This window comes from Rutilus rutilus (genome assembly GCF_951802725.1).
Source record: "Rutilus rutilus genome assembly, chromosome: 8".
NCBI lineage: Eukaryota > Metazoa > Chordata > Actinopteri > Cypriniformes > Leuciscidae > Rutilus > Rutilus rutilus.
In genome coordinates this window covers 43,104,845-43,124,942 of record NC_140222.1, presented here as the reverse complement: position 1 = coordinate 43,124,942, position 20,098 = coordinate 43,104,845, and the positions used below count along the sequence as shown (strand labels likewise).

Here is a 20,098-nt window from a genome sequence, read left to right as displayed (position 1 = left end):
CAGGCTGCTATAAAGAAAACGTTGAAAACATACATTAAGATGTTTATTTTATTACATTTTGTTTACTTGCTGCAGTAAGTTTCTCCTGAATTTACCAGGAAGTTAGCGTTTACTGAAGTCTGTCATGACCGGTATCGTTGTAAAGCTCTGAGTCTCCTGCACAACGCTATTTAGGGCAATTGATGTTGAAAAGACATCAAATTGATGTCAAAATCAACGTAAAAAAATGGTCAAATATGCAAATCAAATTGACGTCAAAACCAATCCATGACATTGATTTGATATAAACTGAATGTCAAACATATTGACCTGCATTTCGATAAACCAATTTCAGTGTGGGTATTAACTTTCTCTTTTCAGCTAATTACCACGGGAAGACATTGCCTTTCAAACTGACCTTAAAATGATATGCAGTATCTTGATCAAGTCTTGACTAACTTTTGACGTCAAATTGATATCAAGGTGCCCGCTGGGAACCCAAATATGGGCATTTCCTTTCTATCAGTAACCAATCGTGAATGTCCAAAGGGGGATTTAAAGCTAACGACGAAATCTCATTTAGAGCTGTTTAACTCTTTAACTGCCGTTTTCTCAAAGTGAGTTTTTCATTCTCCAGTACAAACATCTCAGCCTATGTAGCACCGATGTACACCAAACTCTCCAGTTATACACTTAGCAGTATTCTGAAGATATTTTCAGAGGGATTTGTTAATAAATCATTCCTGGCCTGATTTATGTGACATTTTAATAAACCAAATATGGCGAAAATCTATATATTTTTTATGGCTATGAACAGTATATTTTGATTTCCTACGTAATGAAAGCATATATCCTGAAATCCCTCTGAATTGTGTGTAAACAAAATGTAAAAAGAATTTTGCACCTGGCTTTATCATATGTTCAGATCTATCTACCGAAAATATATGCAAAATCGTGCATATTTAATGAGATAATGCATAATTTACATAATTAAACATACAAATTTCAAAAACTTGTAATACATTTATTTTTATATACTTGTGTACGTAATCAACTGAGGAAGTTTCATGGTGATATCTAATTATTTAAAAATGTTACCCTATTCACCTGTAGTGTCTCGCCTTAAAGGAACGGTTAAATGTAATGAGCTCTCCAGACAATACGACACTTGAACCTGCGGGGTCACCAGTGTCCGTCACTGGCCTCGTGGCTTCGGCTTGGCCACACACACACACACACACAGAGTGCTGCTCGATGACCCTCAGGCGTCCGGTTCACCTGCTGATCCGGGTCCAGAGCCCGGGTCAGGTCGGGTCAAGCTCAGCATCTGCGGGGTTAATCCTGCTCCAGAGGCGCAGTAATGCCACAGTGAACATCTGCCAGCGCTGCTGTTCACACAGACCCAGGCCTGACGGATCACACTGGACAAGCGCTGGGAGACGCCCGGATCAAGATCCTAACACTGGCCTCCGCTCAGACGCTGGTCAGCACTGAAGGATATCCCTTACAAACAGAAACGTTTACTTCAAGGTTGTTGATTGACTGCTTACACACAAAATCCTTACTTCTCACACAATATCTGAAACCTGACACTCAAACACCAGAACCACACACCAAATCTGCAAAACCATACACTAAATCTCGGCCTTCGACTCTTCGACAATTTCACAAAACACTTTTTGCAAACCACAACACACAATTCTCTATGTAACACACAAAATTTTGATTTCCTTTGTCCTTTGTCTCAAACACAACCTATCAAAATGCCACAGTAATTCATCAGAGCCTCACACACACTCCTCACACACACACTCCTCACATGTGCGAACACTCAATGCTTTACTGAACACCAACCAATCATGGCTTTATAATAGGCCTATAAACAGGTCAAAGGTCGAGTTATAGGTTTTTCGGACTGTGTAATACTGTATTCACAAACACAAATGCTTACAGTAAAACAATAAATAGCTTGGTTTCAGTCTTGCTTTCATGTTTACCATGAATCTCTCTGCCGATTACTGTGAATCTTGTACAGAAATGTAGCTCATGAAAGAAGAGCTTTAGGTTTTGAATGACTGTGTGTGTGTATATGATATATCAAAAAATATAACATTATGGCAAAGGTGCTTGCAACGCAAGACAAATGTTTGCTTTTGAGATGTGTTTGTGATATTTTGAATGCAGTGCTTCATTTTGCAAGAGATGTGAGGAATTTTGCATTTTGTGTGTGCAATTCTTGGATTTGTGTGTAAAGTAAAAAAATAAAAATAAAAAAAGAGGCAAAGTTTTGAAAATGTGTGTAAGCAGTTGAAAACAACTGTAAAGGCAAGACACCACAGGAGAACAGGGTAAATATTTTAACTAATAGATATCACCATACTTCCCCAGCCAGTTAATCACAGTATAGTGATTCCCTGTAGGCTGGAGCTCAAACAGCAGAGCTTGCAACGCCAAGGTCATGGGTTCGATTCCCAGGGAAAGCAAGAACTGATAATAATGTAAATGTGTACCTTGAAATGCAATGTAAGTCGCTTTGGATAAAAGCGTCTGCCAAATATGTAAATGTATAATAAGACATAACATTTAGTATTTCAAGTTTTCTGTAATGGTATTTTTAAATATGCAAATGAGGCATTATCTATTTACAAATACACACACTTGCATGCATTTCCAGGACATAAATCTGAACACTGGATAGCCAGGTAAATTTTCTCTGACATTTTAGATTTAAAGGTTTTTAGAGAGAGGATCTTTGAATTTATCTTTTTATTGCTCAATAATACCGTCCAGAAGAAAGTGTTTTAGGAATAAAATATTATATATGATATATGAACAAAGCCCTCAGTAAATGCCTTTAGAATATAGATAGGAGTAAAAGTAGAAAGTTTGCTGTGTGTAAGAGAGAAAAACTCCGGCCTTTATGTATGAAATCTACAGATGCAAAATAGAAAAACTAATAAAATCAACGCTCGTGTATAATACTTGGGATGTTTTCTTTCTCCTAGTCTGAAAGAAGAAATATTATAGGATTAAAATAGCACAAAAGCCTCTAATGTCTTGCCTTGAGTAAAGTTTAAATATATCTTCCAAGTATACTTTGTGTAGTAAAATGAATGTTAACCAAATTTCAATACTTCTTGGGATTAAATTGGTCCACTTTTTAGTTTTATAAAAAGTGTATTTTAAGTGTAACAGTAATGCGTGTATATACATATGTACTAAATTATACCGCTTTTATTAAGTACAAGTACACTGTGTTTAGTTGACTTAACTTAAAAAAGTGATTAAACCTGTTGCCTTAAAATGATTAATTAATAAACTTCACATACTAATTGAAAAAAATAAGTTTTGTGAACTTGACAATTCCACGTAACTTAATTTTTTCAATTACAAGGCGACGAGTTTCCTCACTTTTTTTAAGTTATCAACTGATCACTTTTTACAGTGTATAGGCCCAAATATTCTTAGACTTGTATAATACTATTATATAATATAATATTATACAATTGTCAGTTAGTTAAGTATACTTTTGTTAAGTATATCTAAGCACTATAAATGAAATTTTGTACTTTTTTTTGCACATTTTTTTTTGTTTAAAAGAAGTATACTAACAGCTCCACACTTGAGTAGACGCATTTTTTGTGAGGGATAGGAGGGTTTAACAGATCAACTGATCATGCACTCAAAAAAATATACAAACAAAAAATTAAGACGTAGAAAGTCCTTCACAACCAAACAAAACATAACAAGGAAAAGAAAAAAAAAGCAGCGTCTTCCTGGCCTGGGCTTTAAACGAATAAACAGCAGCTAATTTCAGACACACAGCTCAGCCGGGGAGGATGTGAAACAGCTTATTTTCATAAGAAACACAACATTTACTTTACCTGTTATTGGAAAGGCTGACGGTGGATTACTTCCATCTGAAAGCAATTAGGACGGCTTGAACGCTTGGTGTGAGAAATACGGCTTTCACGAGGAATGATTTTGCTCTTTCTCATTGAGGGATTTTAAAGCTCAGGGCCTCGGGGTGAGCGGCTCTTGATGACTGGCGGACGGCAGCCAGAGATGTCTGGGTTTAGGCAATTACCATTAATGAGCTAACCATGTTTACGGGCTTATCGGAGGGCAATTACAGTCACGTATCACCATTCTGAAAACTCTGGCAGTCTTCATGGTCCGCTTGAGTCTCAGTTCCTCTGCGTTTGAGAGCTATGAGGAAGCACAACTGGCACTGTTTGAGTGAAACTGTGCCATTTAAAACCTCGGGATGCAAAATCATTTTAAAATGTTAAAAAGGTCGGCAATGTCTGAGTCTATGTTAACATTGCTACTATTTCCAACTCAGGCTCATTGGAAAAACACATTTTGCAACATGATATCACATTTTCAGTGAGTGCCACTAGAAGCGCATTCAGTTTGATCTGAAATAGAAGAACAGAAATCTGGCAACGGTTTATAACATTGGTGGTTGTACGTATCGTGGCAGTTCAGAAATGAATAGTGTGAAAGGAAATTAAATGAGTTATGTATGTTTTTGGAGTTTTGCAAAAGTGTTGGAGAGGGCATGATTTTCCAATGCGCCGAGTCTGAATATTTCCCAATCCAGGGAACTCTTTTGATAAATGCATCCTTGCAAATGGACTCTAGGTGGAAGGACAGGTGTGCTTTAAATGATCATTACCCCATCATATCCTTATAATAATAATCATTTCCTTGGTGGCAAACCAATAAAATAAGAAAAACATGTTCACAACCCATTTTACCTCTGTAATGTGACTGATTTTATCCAGGAACTGGTCATCAGTGATCACTATATGACACATGGTCGGAGGGGGAGGAAATAATTCAAAATTAAGTTGACTAATTAAAATTTGCTGAAAAGATATTTCAGAGTTATTACATTTTATGTTCAGAAAATGGAAGTGTAAGGAAATATTAAAATCTAAATCTGTCTATTTATCTAATAATGTGCTGCATCCCAAAATGACAGTAATCTGGTGTCAGGAAAGAGCTGTAACAGGGTAATAGCTGTAAACTGGCTCAGTATATAACAGCGGCTCTCAGTGCTGTTTACGCTGGTTTCCAGAAGCCATTAGACATGAGTGAGGTTTAGTGAACGTACAGGGCATGTGGTTTGTATAAAGGCATTAACCTTTGGCCATTTCCTATACTAAAGGAAATTAGATTTGAGCAGAGTTTTATTTAGCAGCGCTGAGGCAGTGTGAGAAGCTGTACGCTTAATGAATAATGTCAAAAAACATCTTACCTGTGAACATCTTCTGTGGTTCTCGCACCAACCCAACACAAGCTCATTCTGAAAGAGACCAAGAAACACACACGCATGATGCAATGACAACACAACCGTTTCATCAAGTGTTAATAATATAAAATAGGAGTGTGAATTATATTTTCATCTGCCACACTAAAGCTCTGGCAGACAGGGTTTATAAGATGTGTTTCGAGGTTATGTTTGGAAGTGGTCAGTCTGACATCAAGCAGGAATTCAGCAAATAAGTTTTCTGAGAGCACAAGTGTGTCAAGAGTTGAGGATCTAATCGCAGCATAACATTTCATTTATTAAAATAAATAAATAAGACAATGTACAAGACTGTAACAAGAAAGTAGTGACGGGTGCATTCGAAAGCTTTGAAATCTTTGCGAATCATTTGTTTCGGTTCGAAGTGCGTATCGAACTTCTAAAGGGAACAAGTGAAATGTTTCGCAACAGTTGAGAATCAAAGAAAACTCATTTACTATGAACTAGTGTATGGTTTTTACCTAATCTCAGATCAGTTTAATACATTTTTATTGGCTCATTTGTATGATGAAGAGTTGTAAAATAGTCTCTTATTGCCCTGATTAACCAAGCTCTCCATAAAACAAACAAAACAATGATATTAGATGATTTGTCGGCTGAGTCTGGGTTCTCCCAAGGTTTTTTCTCCATTCTGCCCTGATGGAGTTTTGGTTCCTGTCACTGTCGCCTTTATCCACCTTTGTCGCCCTTTGACTTGGCTTGCTTAGTTGGGGACATTAAATTTAACATTTAATTTAATATTCAACAATAATATTGATCTGCCTGCATTGACACTATTATACAAGAACTGAACTGAGCTGGACGATGACATCACGGTTTTCTCCAGAGCGGCTATATATAAATATAAATGAACTAAATTAATAACTTTTAACAGAAATGAAACATCACTGATCTTACTTAAGCTGGACTGTGACGCTATTTTCTTCTGGAAACAAACTCTGTTGCATTATTTTCCTATTATCTCTGTAAAGCTGCTTTGAAACAATCTGTATTGTAAAAAGCGCTATATAAAATAAATGTGACTTGACTTGATTTGTTAATTGGTTTAATAGATTACAGTTTCAATAAAACATTTGCAGTTGGTTTGTAAAAGGTGTTTTATTAATGTTTGGCCTGTTTTGTTGCATTGAAGCAGTGTTTCATTCGATACAGTGATTCATTTTGCAAAGCAATTGATTCAAAGTTTTAAAAAAGCTTCATTTCTCTCATCACTAAAAGAAGGTAATCCCAGAGAACTGTAAAACACAACAGATTGACCAGTGAAGTAAATGAAGAGCAGACAAAAGACAGCTAAAACCCGGGGCTAGAAATACATACACGATAAAGAGAACTAAACTAGACGCAAAAATAAGCCGATACAACAAACCATAAGAAATGTAAAGACAGGTTCAGTCAAATAAACATAAAAGACAAACTGAACACGTTGCTTTCAATTCTCATTGGTCAATGAATGCCTACATTGAGTTGCGTTAGATACAATTTTGGCATCATTACTAGTCATGCATGTTTTTAAGACAGTTTTAACAGTTTAACACGAGATGACCAGACTCATATCTATTACTAAAGGTACATTTCCAATTTATATTTACTGTGGGCCTGAAAGCCTGAGGTCAGGACTCCTTCCAGCGTGGGACGACACGGGCAAGAATGAATCACACCATAACCACAGCCTCAAGCGGACGTCAACACCTAACCAACCCTTGCTTTGGAAAAGTGCGGGTGAGGAGTTAACCATAGCTAATGAATGACGGTCCAGAAGTGTCTGTGTTTAGACTGTGTTTTGTCATTGAGTCTTCGTGAACGATGGGACAGCCGACACCACAAACATAAAGACTCCTCTGTAACCTCATGTAAAATGCGATCTGAATGCTGCTCTGAAATGATGGCAAATGCAAACACACACACGAGTGATCAGCGCGCGGGCGAACGCCACAGCAATCCTCCAGACACTCCCTCTGGGTAACCAATATTTATCCTCACAAACGTGAGTCACGCCTCCTCTGAGGTCCCACAAGGCTTTTGTGAGGGTTTAATTAGGACTTTAGGGACAGAGGGAGCCCATTGTGTGTCATGAAGTCTCCAGAAGTGATCTCCAAAGGAATGCTGGAGCGTAACATCATCTCAGGAGATCACATCAAGGCTAAATCCTTCTTGATGAGCTTCCCAGACTAAAGCTCTCACTCCACACCTTCAAACTAAACCAACTAAACCCATAACACTTACAGGTTTGTTTCACAAACTTTCATGGAGAGAAAACCAATAAATCCTCTTAGGTTTGTTTTATAAGGGTTTCTTTCTTTAAACACAGAAAACAAGAAGATAAAATTGAAGTTAAATCCTTCGTCTTTGGGGCTTGAGGACAAGTCCGGCCCACTTACCAGAGAACAGAGATTTAGTCCCTTAATGAGAGATTTAGATTGAATCGCAACCATTTATCCAAAAACGTTATGTAGGCTGCTATATATCACTGTGGGAAAACAGTTAATGTATATTAAATGAACACAAGTGGGGGTCATGAACTGTGATGTGTTTGCTTGGACAGTTGAGGATAAATATATGACAGAGCTAAAGCTCAGCTCAAAGGTCTCTCGGTGTCTTCTGAAGTCTAGCCAAAACTAACATACACTTACCATCTAACCCATTTATTCTTGAGGTGCACTCGAGTTAACCCATCAGCTGAAATCTGAAATGCATTGTTAGATAGGTCAGAAATAACTTAAGTCATTATTTATGTCTTGTACATCTCATCTTCATGTCTCATATGACTTTCTTCTGTCAGAACACAAAAGAAATTTGAAGAATGTTTCAGCAGTTTTTGTCCGTATTATGACTATCAATGGGACTCAAAACTTAAAAAAAATGACATTTTCTTGATTCACTCTCAAATCAAATGAACCAAAAATGACAATTTGATCTCTCTATATGATTAACAGTTTTAATTTAGGCTTTTATTCACATATAAACGTCTCAGGTTACGACTGTAACTGTTGTTCCCTGAGAAGGGAATGAGACGTTGAGGACACTTTGGGAACGCCTCAGCGTGATTGCGTCTGAAGCACGTGTGTAAAATCAGTCCAATGTCGAGGCGAGGCGAGGCCAAATTAAAAGGAATTAGTTATAGTTGCTAGTTACTTCTCACAAATAGTAATTTGATGGAGGACCTGCGCCAAGACACGACCACAACGCATGATGTGGTCTAGGGCTGAACGATATTCTGTTTTAACATCGACATCGCGATGTGCAAATGAGCGATAGTCACATCGCCGGAACATGCGATGCGAAGGGTAACGTTAGTAGCACCCATAGTGTAAGAGAACGGTAGCACACAGTAAACACGAGTTTGTTGTATGGCTTTTTGCTGGGGTGACATACGCGTTCCGCGTGCCTGCACAGTGATTGTTTGCTCTGCCGCGCTCACGCTCACAGTCAACATTCACTGGCAATCCTATAGCTAAAAATGCGCGACGAAGAGGATCCTCCGCAACAAAATCAAAATCAGCTATTTGGGACTAGCCTATTTCGTCTACAAAAAGGAGGATGTTGACCAAAAAGAGGTAGGCTACTTTGCTGGAGTGTTATAAAGTCGTGGATGGTTGTCTTTTTTTTTAAATCGTTTCGTGTTCGCATTTATGAGGAAAAAACAATGTTACGTGACATTATGGACGCGTCACGCGACCGTTATGAAAGCCGCACTAAAAGACTGCTTTAAAACTTTCACAGAGACCTCAAACAGAAAGCACAAAGCCTTTCTTTAAAACGAATTTCGTTTTGTATTAATTGTATCTTAATTTTAATCAGTATTTCATTATCCAATTTTCTGGATTTAATAAATAGGGCCTAGCCTAAAAATTAAATATAGCAGCCAGCGCCTGAACTGGAGATAAGCTATCATCCATGAACCGAAACTCAGCATAAAAGGTAGTCTACTCGCCTCACACACCTAAAAATAACAATAATAATTAAAAAATAGAAATATAACTATTATCTACAGAAGAACCATTAAAAAAAAATCTGTATGAAAAGTGCATTTCTCCCGATCACTGCTGCGAAGATCGCGAGTCAGTAATTGTCAACTTCATCTTTACAGAAAACACTTGTTTATTAATAAACAGTTAAAATGTCTCACTGTAATATTTTACATATTATTAATCATTACTTTTGCTGGTTCTAGGTGCCGTTTACATGAACGCGTCACTGAATCAGCACAGAAAACATAATTTTTCGGGTCCTAGAACCTGAAGAATGTTAGGTCCTGTGTAGAACGTTCACCGAATTCTGAGAGAAATATGTTTCTGGAATAAAATATTAAGTGGCCTTTTTGTTACTGCTTGCTTGCTTATTAGTGAAATGATTAATAACATGGAATGGTAATTATTGACTTTAGCCCAATATCGTGCAGCCCTAATGTGGTCAGCCGGATCCGGGCCGTATCCAGACCAGATGGAGGACCTGCGCCTAGACACGACCACAACGCATGATGTGGTCAGCCGGATCCGAGCCGTATCCAGAACAGATGGAGGACCTGCGCGTAGACACGACCACAACGCATGATGTAGTCAGCCGGATCCGGGCCGTATCCAGACCAGATGGAGGACCTGCGCCTAGACACGACCACAACGCATGATGTGGTCAGCCGGATCCAGGCCGTATCCAGACCAGATGGAGGACCTGCGCCTAGACACGACCACAACGCATAATGTAGTCAGCCGGATCCAGGCCGTATCCAGACCAGATGGAGGACCTGCGCGTAGACATGACCACAACGCATGATGTAGTCAGCCGGATCCGGGCCGTATCCAGAACAGATGGAGGACCTGCGCGTAGACACGACCACAACGCATGATGTAGTCAGCCGGATCCGGGCCGTATCCAGACCAGATGGAGGACCTGCGCCTAGACACGACCACAACGCATGATGTGGTCAGCCGGATCCAGGCCGTATCCAGACCAGATGGAGGACCTGCGCCTAGACATGACCACAACGCATGATGTGGTCAGCCGCATCCGGGCCGTATCCAGACCAGATGGAGGACCTGCGCCTAGACACGACCACAACGCATGATGTGGTCAGCCGGATCCAGGCCGTATCCAGACCAGATGGAGGACCTGCGCCTAGACACGACCACAACGCATGATGTAGTCAGCCGGATCCGGGCCGTATCCAGACCAGATGGAGGACCTGCGCCTAGACACGACCACAACGCATGATGTGGTCAGCCGGATCCAGGCCGTATCCAGAACAGATGGAGGACCTGCGCGTAGACACGACCACAACGCATGATGTAGTCAGCCGGATCCGGGCCGTATCCAGACCAGATGGAGGACCTGCGCCTAGACACGACCACAACGCATGATGTGGTCAGCCGGATCCAGGCCGTATCCAGACCAGATGGAGGACCTGCGCCTAGACACGACCACAACGCATAATGTGGTCAGCCGGATCCAGGCCGTATCCAGACCAGATGGAGGACCTGCGCCTAGACATGACCACAACGCATGATGTGGTCAGCCGCATCCGGGCCGTATCCAGACCAGATGGAGGACCTGCGCCTAGACACGACCACAACGCATAATGTGGTCAGCCGGATCCAGGCCGTATCCAGACCAGATGGAGGACCTGCGCCTAGACACGACCACAACGCATGATGTGGTCAGCCGGATCCAGGCCGTATCCAGACCAGATGGAGGACCTGCGCCTAGACACGACCACAACGCATGATGTGGTCAGCCGGATCCGGGCCGTATCCAGACCAGATGGAGGACCTGCGCCTAGACATGACTACAACTCATCCCCTGAAGTGTCAGCAGGGATTGTGTCAACTAGACTCTCATCGTGTCTAATCCTCAACAAACCCGTCTCCATACCTCCATAACTGGATAATATTCTGAATGTTCTGACTTCTGACCTGTAATGCTGCCTGAATCATAATCATACACTGTTCATTCGTTGGCCACTGATGGAGTTTTGGTTCCTGTCACTGTCGCCTTTTTCACCTTTGTTGCCATCGGCTTGACTTGCTTAGTTGGGGACGTTAAATTTAATATTCAACAATATTATTGATCTCCTGCATTGCCACTATTATACAAGAACTGAACTGAGCTGGACGATGACATCATGGTTTACTACAGAGCGGCTATATATATATAAATGAACTAAATTAATAACTTTTTTAAAACAAAAATGAAACATCACTGAACTTACTTAAGCTGGACTGTGACGCTTTTTTCTTCTGGATAGTGGATACACACTCTTGTGCATTATTTCCCTGTTATCTCTGTGAAGCTGCTTTGATACAATCTGTTTTGTAAAAAGCGCTATATAAATAAATGTGACTTGACTTGACAACAAACTGAAAGTCCATGAAATCAAAACTAAACTGATCATAATGGTGACAGCCAGGACATTTTTTAATATAACTCCGATTGTGTTTTTCTGAAAGAAGAAAGGCATATACACCAAGGATGGCTTGAAGGTGAGTAATTCATGGGGTAATTTAAATTTTTGGGTGAACTATCCCTTTAATATCGGGAATTTTTTTTAATTATCCGTCAACGTTTTTAAAAACTGACAACATTTTTGTATGGCAATCAATCCCTTCATTGCAAATAAAACAACATCAATGTTTTTATACAGTGGTGTAACAAGACATGTTACAGATGAGCATAGTCTAATCCATACTGCTATGGGATCTAATATTCACACCAGTACTTGTGTGGGGCAGGCCACTTTTCATTCAGTGTTACTCTAATGTTAGATGATAGTTTAATAAATATAAGTAACAATTTGTACATATTTCTGAAACAAGATACTTTAGACAAAATACAAACCATATTAAAATCAACCACAACATAAAAGTTTTTTTTTTTTTTATCAGTCATTGGCATTGTAACTTCCTCTCATTCATTCCTGTCTTTCTTGGACAGTTCAAATTGTCGTTCAGCTCACATGAGTTTTCATACCTTTCTTTCATGATCCCACCACAGCCCACCATCAAAGCCACCAGAGAATTATGCCACATTGCTTTCATTTTAGTGCTGCAGAAAATAACTATATGTTCCATGCCATAAACCCATTTCTTATTTCTACAAAGCTTAACATTGTTCGGTGTCTCGTAATCACGTGATGTTTGCTCGGACCTCAGTCTTCACCACATGCCCTATTGTGAGAGAGTGTGTGTCTACCAACCTGACGACATTTCCCTGAACCGCGTTTATAGCCTCACCAATGCTTGCCCGTTTTTTTAAAAGCCTCCCTTTTCAGTATTGTTTCAAATGAAGAGCTAAAGAGAAACAGATTAGCACAGCTCTCTGTGGTGTGGTCTCTTCCTGTAAACAGCATTTCAATAAAGTCGTTCTGCTGGATTTTTATAGTGTCTGTGACTAACCAGCCTTTATATTTTAACACAAATTACCAGAAGCTCTTGTGGTTTTGACCGTAACACATCACTATGCACATAATAATTGAAATTAGTTATTTTAGTAAAGCCATACAACAACACAAATGAGAAACACAATGTACACACTTAAAGAGATATTTGTTTAGTGCAACCTGAAAATGTACACAAGAGAGTTATCTGAGTAATTGATAAATAGGTTTGTAGGGGATGAATAAGGTTTTGTCACCTTCTGGTTGCAAGGCCGAGACAAAGGAGACCACCACAAGTTTCTGTGACGCTCTAATGCAGAGATATCATCTCACTAACTCCTTCTCAAAGTTAAGTCCATGGGATATTTCACCCAGTTTTTCACATGCCTTAAAAAATGTCCTCAATAAGCTGGACGATTACCCAATTCATGGGTGTATGACAAGTTAGATGCCAAAATGTGTATGAAACAGGAAAAATAATAATACACATGTGAGATAATAATAGCAAGCATTGCTTGGTAAGCATCACTATTAATAATATCACTATTATCTATTATGCCAAAAACGGAGTGTCTATTTACACCAAGTGCAAATAGCATGCCTTGTTAGTAGAAGCTATTTACTCTAACTCCGCCCACCAACGTCTGGTTGGGCTAGACAAAACTAACAAACGTCTCTAATTCGTAAGACAGATACTTTTGACGCGAGTTCGAATCTGCCTTTTGCCGAACTCCCTCTTCTCATCACATATCAGATTGGAAAGGCATGAATGTAACTCTACACCCTTGCTTAATTTAATATACGCGGTTCTATGAATATGCTAATGAGCCCCGCCTCCACTCACTCACAGCAGTTCAGAGATTCACTCGATCAACTTCCTGAAGTAAACGCATGCCTTGTTGGTAGAAGCTATTTACTCTAACTCCGCCCACCAATGTCTGGTTGGGCTGGACAAAACAACAACAAACGTCTCTAATGTGTAAGCATTAAGTATTATTATCCAAAGTGGCGTCGGGAGTAAGGCAGATAATTTTGACGCGAGTTCGAACCAGAGTTCGAATCCGCCTTTTGCCGAACTCCCTCTTCCCATCACATATCAGACTGGAAAGGCATGAATGTAACTCTACACCTCAGCTCAGATATCCACTTGATCAACTTACTGAGGTAAACGCTGCACAATGGTATCGCTCTTTACAACGTCGGACACATAGCGTCTCAGTCTGCCTTCTAACAATAATCAGAAACGCTTAGAACAACATATAAGAAAGGCATATAGTTCATCATAACATCGTAATATACATCACACACCTGATATATTGCTAAATCTACCTGATTTTTCATATCAACGGAAAAATATACCGGGATAACCAGGCATCTCTCGAGACTCCCCTGCTAGTTCGCTGTTAATGATTATGCTAAAGCCCAATGGCACGTTGATCTGATTGGTTACAAGGTAGTTTGTGACGTCAGAAACACCAGCGATTTCAAAGCGTGTTTTTGAGACTGTCTTTGGTTCACTGCAGTTTTAAGCAGAAAATACTCAGCAATGGTGTCGAATTTACACATGGTTTGTCTTAAAGCATATTAAAAACACCACATAGACATATAAACAACATTAAAAAGTTGATTTTACTTTAAAGATCTAGATGGACTCATCAACATTTTGAAGCAATTCACTTGAAGCAACATAGTTTTGAACTACAGCGATTTAAAATCAGAAGTTATGAAACCATTAATTACTGGTTCAGCAACTCTAGACCGTATTGAAGAACATAAATGGGTAATATTACAGAGGTGGAAAAAACAAGATTTAGCAAGCTGGATGATATAGGCTTAAACACAGTTTTGTAGAATGGGTGTAGGTCTAACCAGTACACCAACGATGCCAACGGCAAGGACCGAATATTTTGGACAATATTTCAGTCAGTATTCAGTTTTAAAGAGTACACTGCCATCCACATTTTAAGATCTCGGAGGCAAGCAGTAATGACAGCAGGAGAACAAAACTTTAGACTGTGAAGTATGTAGATTTTGACTATGAAAACGAAAGACCTGTTTACACCAAGATGAAAATGTGGTCTGAATTAAAAAATGGCTGACAGGCACATGTAAATTCACTCTCTGACAGAAGGTGGCGCTTATGGAAAAGCAGAAAAAATAGATGCCCTAGTTACTATTTTGCCACTGTTGCCTTGACTTTAGCTTGGCTTGCTTAGTTGGGGACATTTAATATTCAACAATATTACTGATCTGCCTTACTTAAGGTGGACGATGACGCAATTTTCTTCTAGAAACAAACTTTGTTGTATTATTTTCCAGTTATCACTGTGAAGCTGCTTTGATACAATCTGTATTGTAAAAAGTGCTATATAAATAAAGGTGAGGTGACGTGACTTGACTTGACTTACTTGCTGGCCAGCTTTATTGGCAGTGCAATGGAAAAGAAGAGATTAGAACACCCCTCTGTAAGATTGTTAGTGCTGGTCTGAATAAACGCATAAAAATTAAATATAATTTAAATTAAAATATTTATTGCACCAAATTTTCTCACTGAATATTGGTCTTGGTGTGAAAAGGCCTCATGACATTGAATGATCTAACCACACAGAAGCGTATCGATCAGAAAAAGAAGAGGTCCAAGAACCGACCCTTGAGGTACGCCTTGTGAAACAGCAACAGATAGATTAGTTGAAAAGAGAAAATCCAAGGCACTCTTCTGCAAACTTATTTAAAAAGCCTCTTGAAGAATGCTGTTTGCGCCGCTACGCGTGTGTTGCTTCTCTCGATGTCTTTTAATTTTTCTATTATGAAATAGGCAGTAAAATAAAGGCTTCTTAAATAATTTTGAAGAAGAGTGCCTTTTCCACATTTATTTGAATTCCCGACCCCAAAGAGCACCTTCTAACATCTGACTGAACTCCCTGAGCACCCTGGACACTTTTTGTCTTCATAGATAGAGACTTGTGTTTGTTGAGAGATGTGTTAGCCACTGACGGTCAGCACCGGTAACTCAACAGCAGATCAGCGAGTGAGGAGGACAGAAGACCGGCCTGGTCTGAGAGTATGAAGAGTCAGATGAAAGGAGGAGGTCGCTAACTACCTGGAAGAGGACTGTCCCTGTATTATAGAGGGGTGGAAACCTGATTGAAAAGGTTCATACATGTTATTTTTTCCCAAGTGCGATTTACTGAGTGAAGCCTGCCTTTTCTACTAACTTAGCTGTATCTAATGCAGGTTTGATATGGAGCGAAAGTTAATCAAAACTGTATTGCCAAGACAAGTTTTCTTGAATGCCAGAGAAATAGCAGCAATCAGAGATCTGCTAATCATGTTAGTTATTAATAGAAGACAAGTAACTTTTAATAGAAGACAAGTAACTTTTAAGGGGTTATGCTGGTTACGGATCAAGCTGGAAGAAGGAGGGCTTTGGTTTTTCAACAAAAGATGTGTAGGTATGTGTAAAGGCTAAGATGGGGTGGACTGAGCATTACAATTCGTAATCATTATTCATTTTAAACATTTTTTTTACACAAATATCATTGAATGTGTGTGTGTGTGTGTGTGTGTGTGTGTGTGTGTGGGGGGGGGGGGGGGGGGGGGGTTATACCACGTAAGATGTAACTTAAGCTAACCTTGTGTGTCATAAAAAGCTCATATTATTTGATGTTTTTAATTTAGATTGCTTTTACCACATACTGGGCTTTGTTGGACAATTGTGTTTTTATTATTAATGTTTTAAAATATTATTTCTTAAAATATTGTTTTAAAACACACTTTAAGAAATAAATTAAAAAATACCTGTTTTAATGAGATATGAAGATCTCAGAACAGTCGCCTTGACATTTTTTTTTTTTATAATTATTTTTAATAAAATTCAATTTGAAATGATTTTTTTAAATAAATGAAAAGATTCTGACAAATAATGTAATGTAAGCAATCAGACAGATACTGTAGTCGGGCAAGCACATAGTGATTTATTTTTAATGAGCATTTGAGGCCTGCATGATGCCATCTTAGCTCATAGCAACTCAGTTATAAAAAGCCAATCACCTGAGCCATAAATGCCATGCATCTAATTACTTTGGAGCCACATGAAAACAATGTCCTGACAGGAATGCGAAGTCCCAAGCCCTTCACTAAAACTATTCTGCCACATCACAAAGTGCATTTCATGTTTTTAAGAGCCTCCTCAAATAAATCGGTCACTGATGAAGCATCTGCTATACTGAAATATTTACTATTTATATTTAGTTAAAACAAATAATAATCAGAATACATGACCGTCAATGCTAAAACACACATTAAAAAGAATATTTAGGCCTAAATTTAAGATTGATGTATTTGAATTGCATATCAAATTTCCATAATTTAATAAACTAGTAAATTGTAAAAAAAAAAAAAAATAATAAAGCATATTTGTCAGTCAAGCAGACGTTAATACTCATTAACTCAGCATTAACTCTTGCATATTTGATTTGATTTAAATAATCATATTTTAAAAATGCATTTATTAAAATTGATTAGAATCAGCATAAATCTGAAAACAATTATTTATTTAGTGGACAAAAACCTATATCAAAATGTATTTAAAATACATTTAAGTATACTACTACAAATCCATTAACATATTTACTGACATATTGTTTGAGACTTACTGATATAAATATAATAATTAAACTGTATGTGGAGTACTTCTTTATTGCACAATGCACATTTCTTAAAATTAAACCTAAAATGTGTTTTAATATCACTATTAGTAAAGATAGCATGATCACTGTATAATATCAGTCTTTAAATGCAAGACATTTAAAGTGTGCCTAAAGTATACTTGCATTTCCACTTTATAGCACAATCAAATATACTTCAGCATATCTGAACTTCAGCACTATTTAGTGCATTAAGCACAGAATTACTTCTTCCAATTTAGCAGACTTTAAGTATGTCAATTTAGTATACTAACAGTACATTAAGTACATAAACATGTAAATGTGTAGTATTCTAATAAATGCATTTTAAATACATTTTAGTACATCTGATTTTCACTAAGGAATGGTTAAAATAGAAATAGCTTTAGAACAAGCAATATTTATTAGATAAAATGTATGAGATTGAAACAAACTGGATTTTTGGATTATATGTTATATACACTTGGTTATTGTGTTTTTAAAACACATTCAGTTTATTAGTACTATTACAAAAATCATACTAACTCTTATACCTGTTTCACTTATATGAAACATGCTTCACATTAAGTTTATTAGTTTGTTTGTGTTAAAACTGTGTAATCCAAATGTACTTAATCAATCAAAACTAACTTTAGCTGGACAATAACTTTATCCTAGAGCTGCTGTAAAGCCATAGGCATCGATTTCGGGGGGGTACCCCCCAGATTTCGTCATGAGTCATTTTGTACCCACCACTTTTAACTTCCGTCCATATTAATTTGACTTTTGGTTCGATTTTTTGACCCAACAAAAAAACATTATAATATTCATTTTATTTTATTTTCCGTGTTCGCATTTATGAGGGAATAAACAACATGTCAGTTCTCGGTTACGGACGTGAGCGCTCTGAAAGCGGCACTAAAAGACTGCTTTAAAGCTTTCACAGAGACCTCAAACAGAACAGCTGCCTTTCTTTAAAGTGAATTTCGTTTTGTATTAATTATATCTTCATTTTAATCAATGTTTCATGAACCAATTGCCTGGATTTAATAAATAAGAAGTAAATATAGCAGAATCACGACATGGAGGCGCCGGCGAGTGAACTGGAGTTCGTCTCATAAATGAACCGAAACTCAGCGTATAATGCACATTCACATTCACAGCGTATTTAGACACATTTAGACGCAGTCATAATCATTACTTTTACCGGCAAGCTTTTTGCGTGCGGTCGTGCGCTTGAGTGCGGCTATATTACGTAAACGCTCATTATCCTGTAGGCTATATAAGTTATTCAATTAATATAAAGGGGCGATTTGTCCACGAATGACTTAAATGAACAACTAGCCTACTAGTCGACTAGGAAAAAAACTTTTAGTTGGAAGCAGCCCTTATTCCACATATTTTCGAACCAGGCAACAGGACATCTGTGTTGAGCGAGCGACCCTGCGGAATGAACGAGCGGAGCGGATTATTCAGAAATGCGCTCTCCACTCACAAGCTCTGATCGGAACAAACCCGAACCTCACTGTCTGCTTGCGCAGAAACATCAAAATATAACCAGCTTTTTGAAATGGTTTTTAAAACTAAACACTATTTTAGCACAAATTATGAGCTAATTGGCGATTTTTATTTTTTTTATAATTATTGACAAAATTAGAATATAGTAAAAAAAAAATTTTTTTTTTTTTTGGGTGGGCCTGTTTCAAACCAAACTGACGCCCATGTGTAAAGCCCAAACAATCTCTGTTACTGTAATTTCCTATTATCACTGTAAAGCTGCTTTGAAACAGTCTATATTGTTAAAAGCGCTGTATAAATGAAGGTGACTTGACTACTGAAATTCTACATGCAGTTTCTCCAGAACGGTGTAGTAATGACCCATGCTAATCAGCCAAACCCTCCGCCCTTGGACTGGGCAACCGTGTGAACACCTCTTTAAGGTAAGTAGAACAAAGGAGGAGTGTAATTCTACCTCAATGAAAACTCTGCCTGCATTTGTTTGATCTCCGTCACTCTACACCTGTCATGTGCGATAACTTACATTTTTACCACAGCACAACAATTTGTGCTGACACTGGATATGCGCACCATTAACACAACAAACACCATTGTCTCGAGACGTCGTAAATTGTCCACCTGCAGCCACAAAGATGAGGGAGAGAGAGAGAGAGAGATGATGACTTATCAAACATTCCTTTACTGGTGCGTGTAAAGACGCTGAGCTGGATTTGGTTTTTGGACTTTTAAAGGGCTGAGGAAGAATGTGAGGGAACCTTCTTCAAAACCCCCAGCTGTGCTCTGAGAGGTAACATGAAACCTGCACAATGTCCCGTCTCACAATCAGAAATTATGGCTGGAATTCTGTGTTAGCATGAAGAAACTCTGAGAAGAATTGTAGTCTGCAGTGAGTAATCTCATCCTTATTTAATTACAGCAATTGTAAGAGTGATTTATGAGGCCGTTATGCTTTTTCAGAAGCTTTCCTACCAAAGTTCTCGGAAGAATGTGTTAGCGAGTCCTTTACAAGGCAGGTCCTCGTGTTATCTCCCAGAATTCCCACAGTAAACAGGCAACACGCCATCATATATGAGTGTCAGTGGTCTCGTTCTAAAACGTGTTGCATTATGGGTAATGAGCAGACCTCTAAAATAAAGGTCCTTTATTGGCATCTATGGTTCCCTGAAGAATGTTTAACATCCATGGAGCCTTTCCATTCCACTCTTTATACACTCTTAAAAATTAAGGTTCTTCATTGGCATCGATGGTTAAAGT

General features: G+C 38.5%; 1 protein-coding gene across 1 annotated transcript in view; it reads right to left on the bottom strand.

Annotated features, from left to right (window-relative positions):
• anos1b (anosmin 1b) overlaps positions 1-20,098 on the bottom strand; it is an 80,898-nt gene that overhangs the window by 58,804 nt on the left and 1,996 nt on the right. Inside the window, exon 2 of the mRNA XM_084416573.1 lies at positions 5,246-5,293. Within this exon, the coding sequence (XP_084272699.1) occupies positions 5,246-5,293 (48 nt within the window). The remainder of the gene's footprint in view (positions 1-5,245; positions 5,294-20,098) is intronic.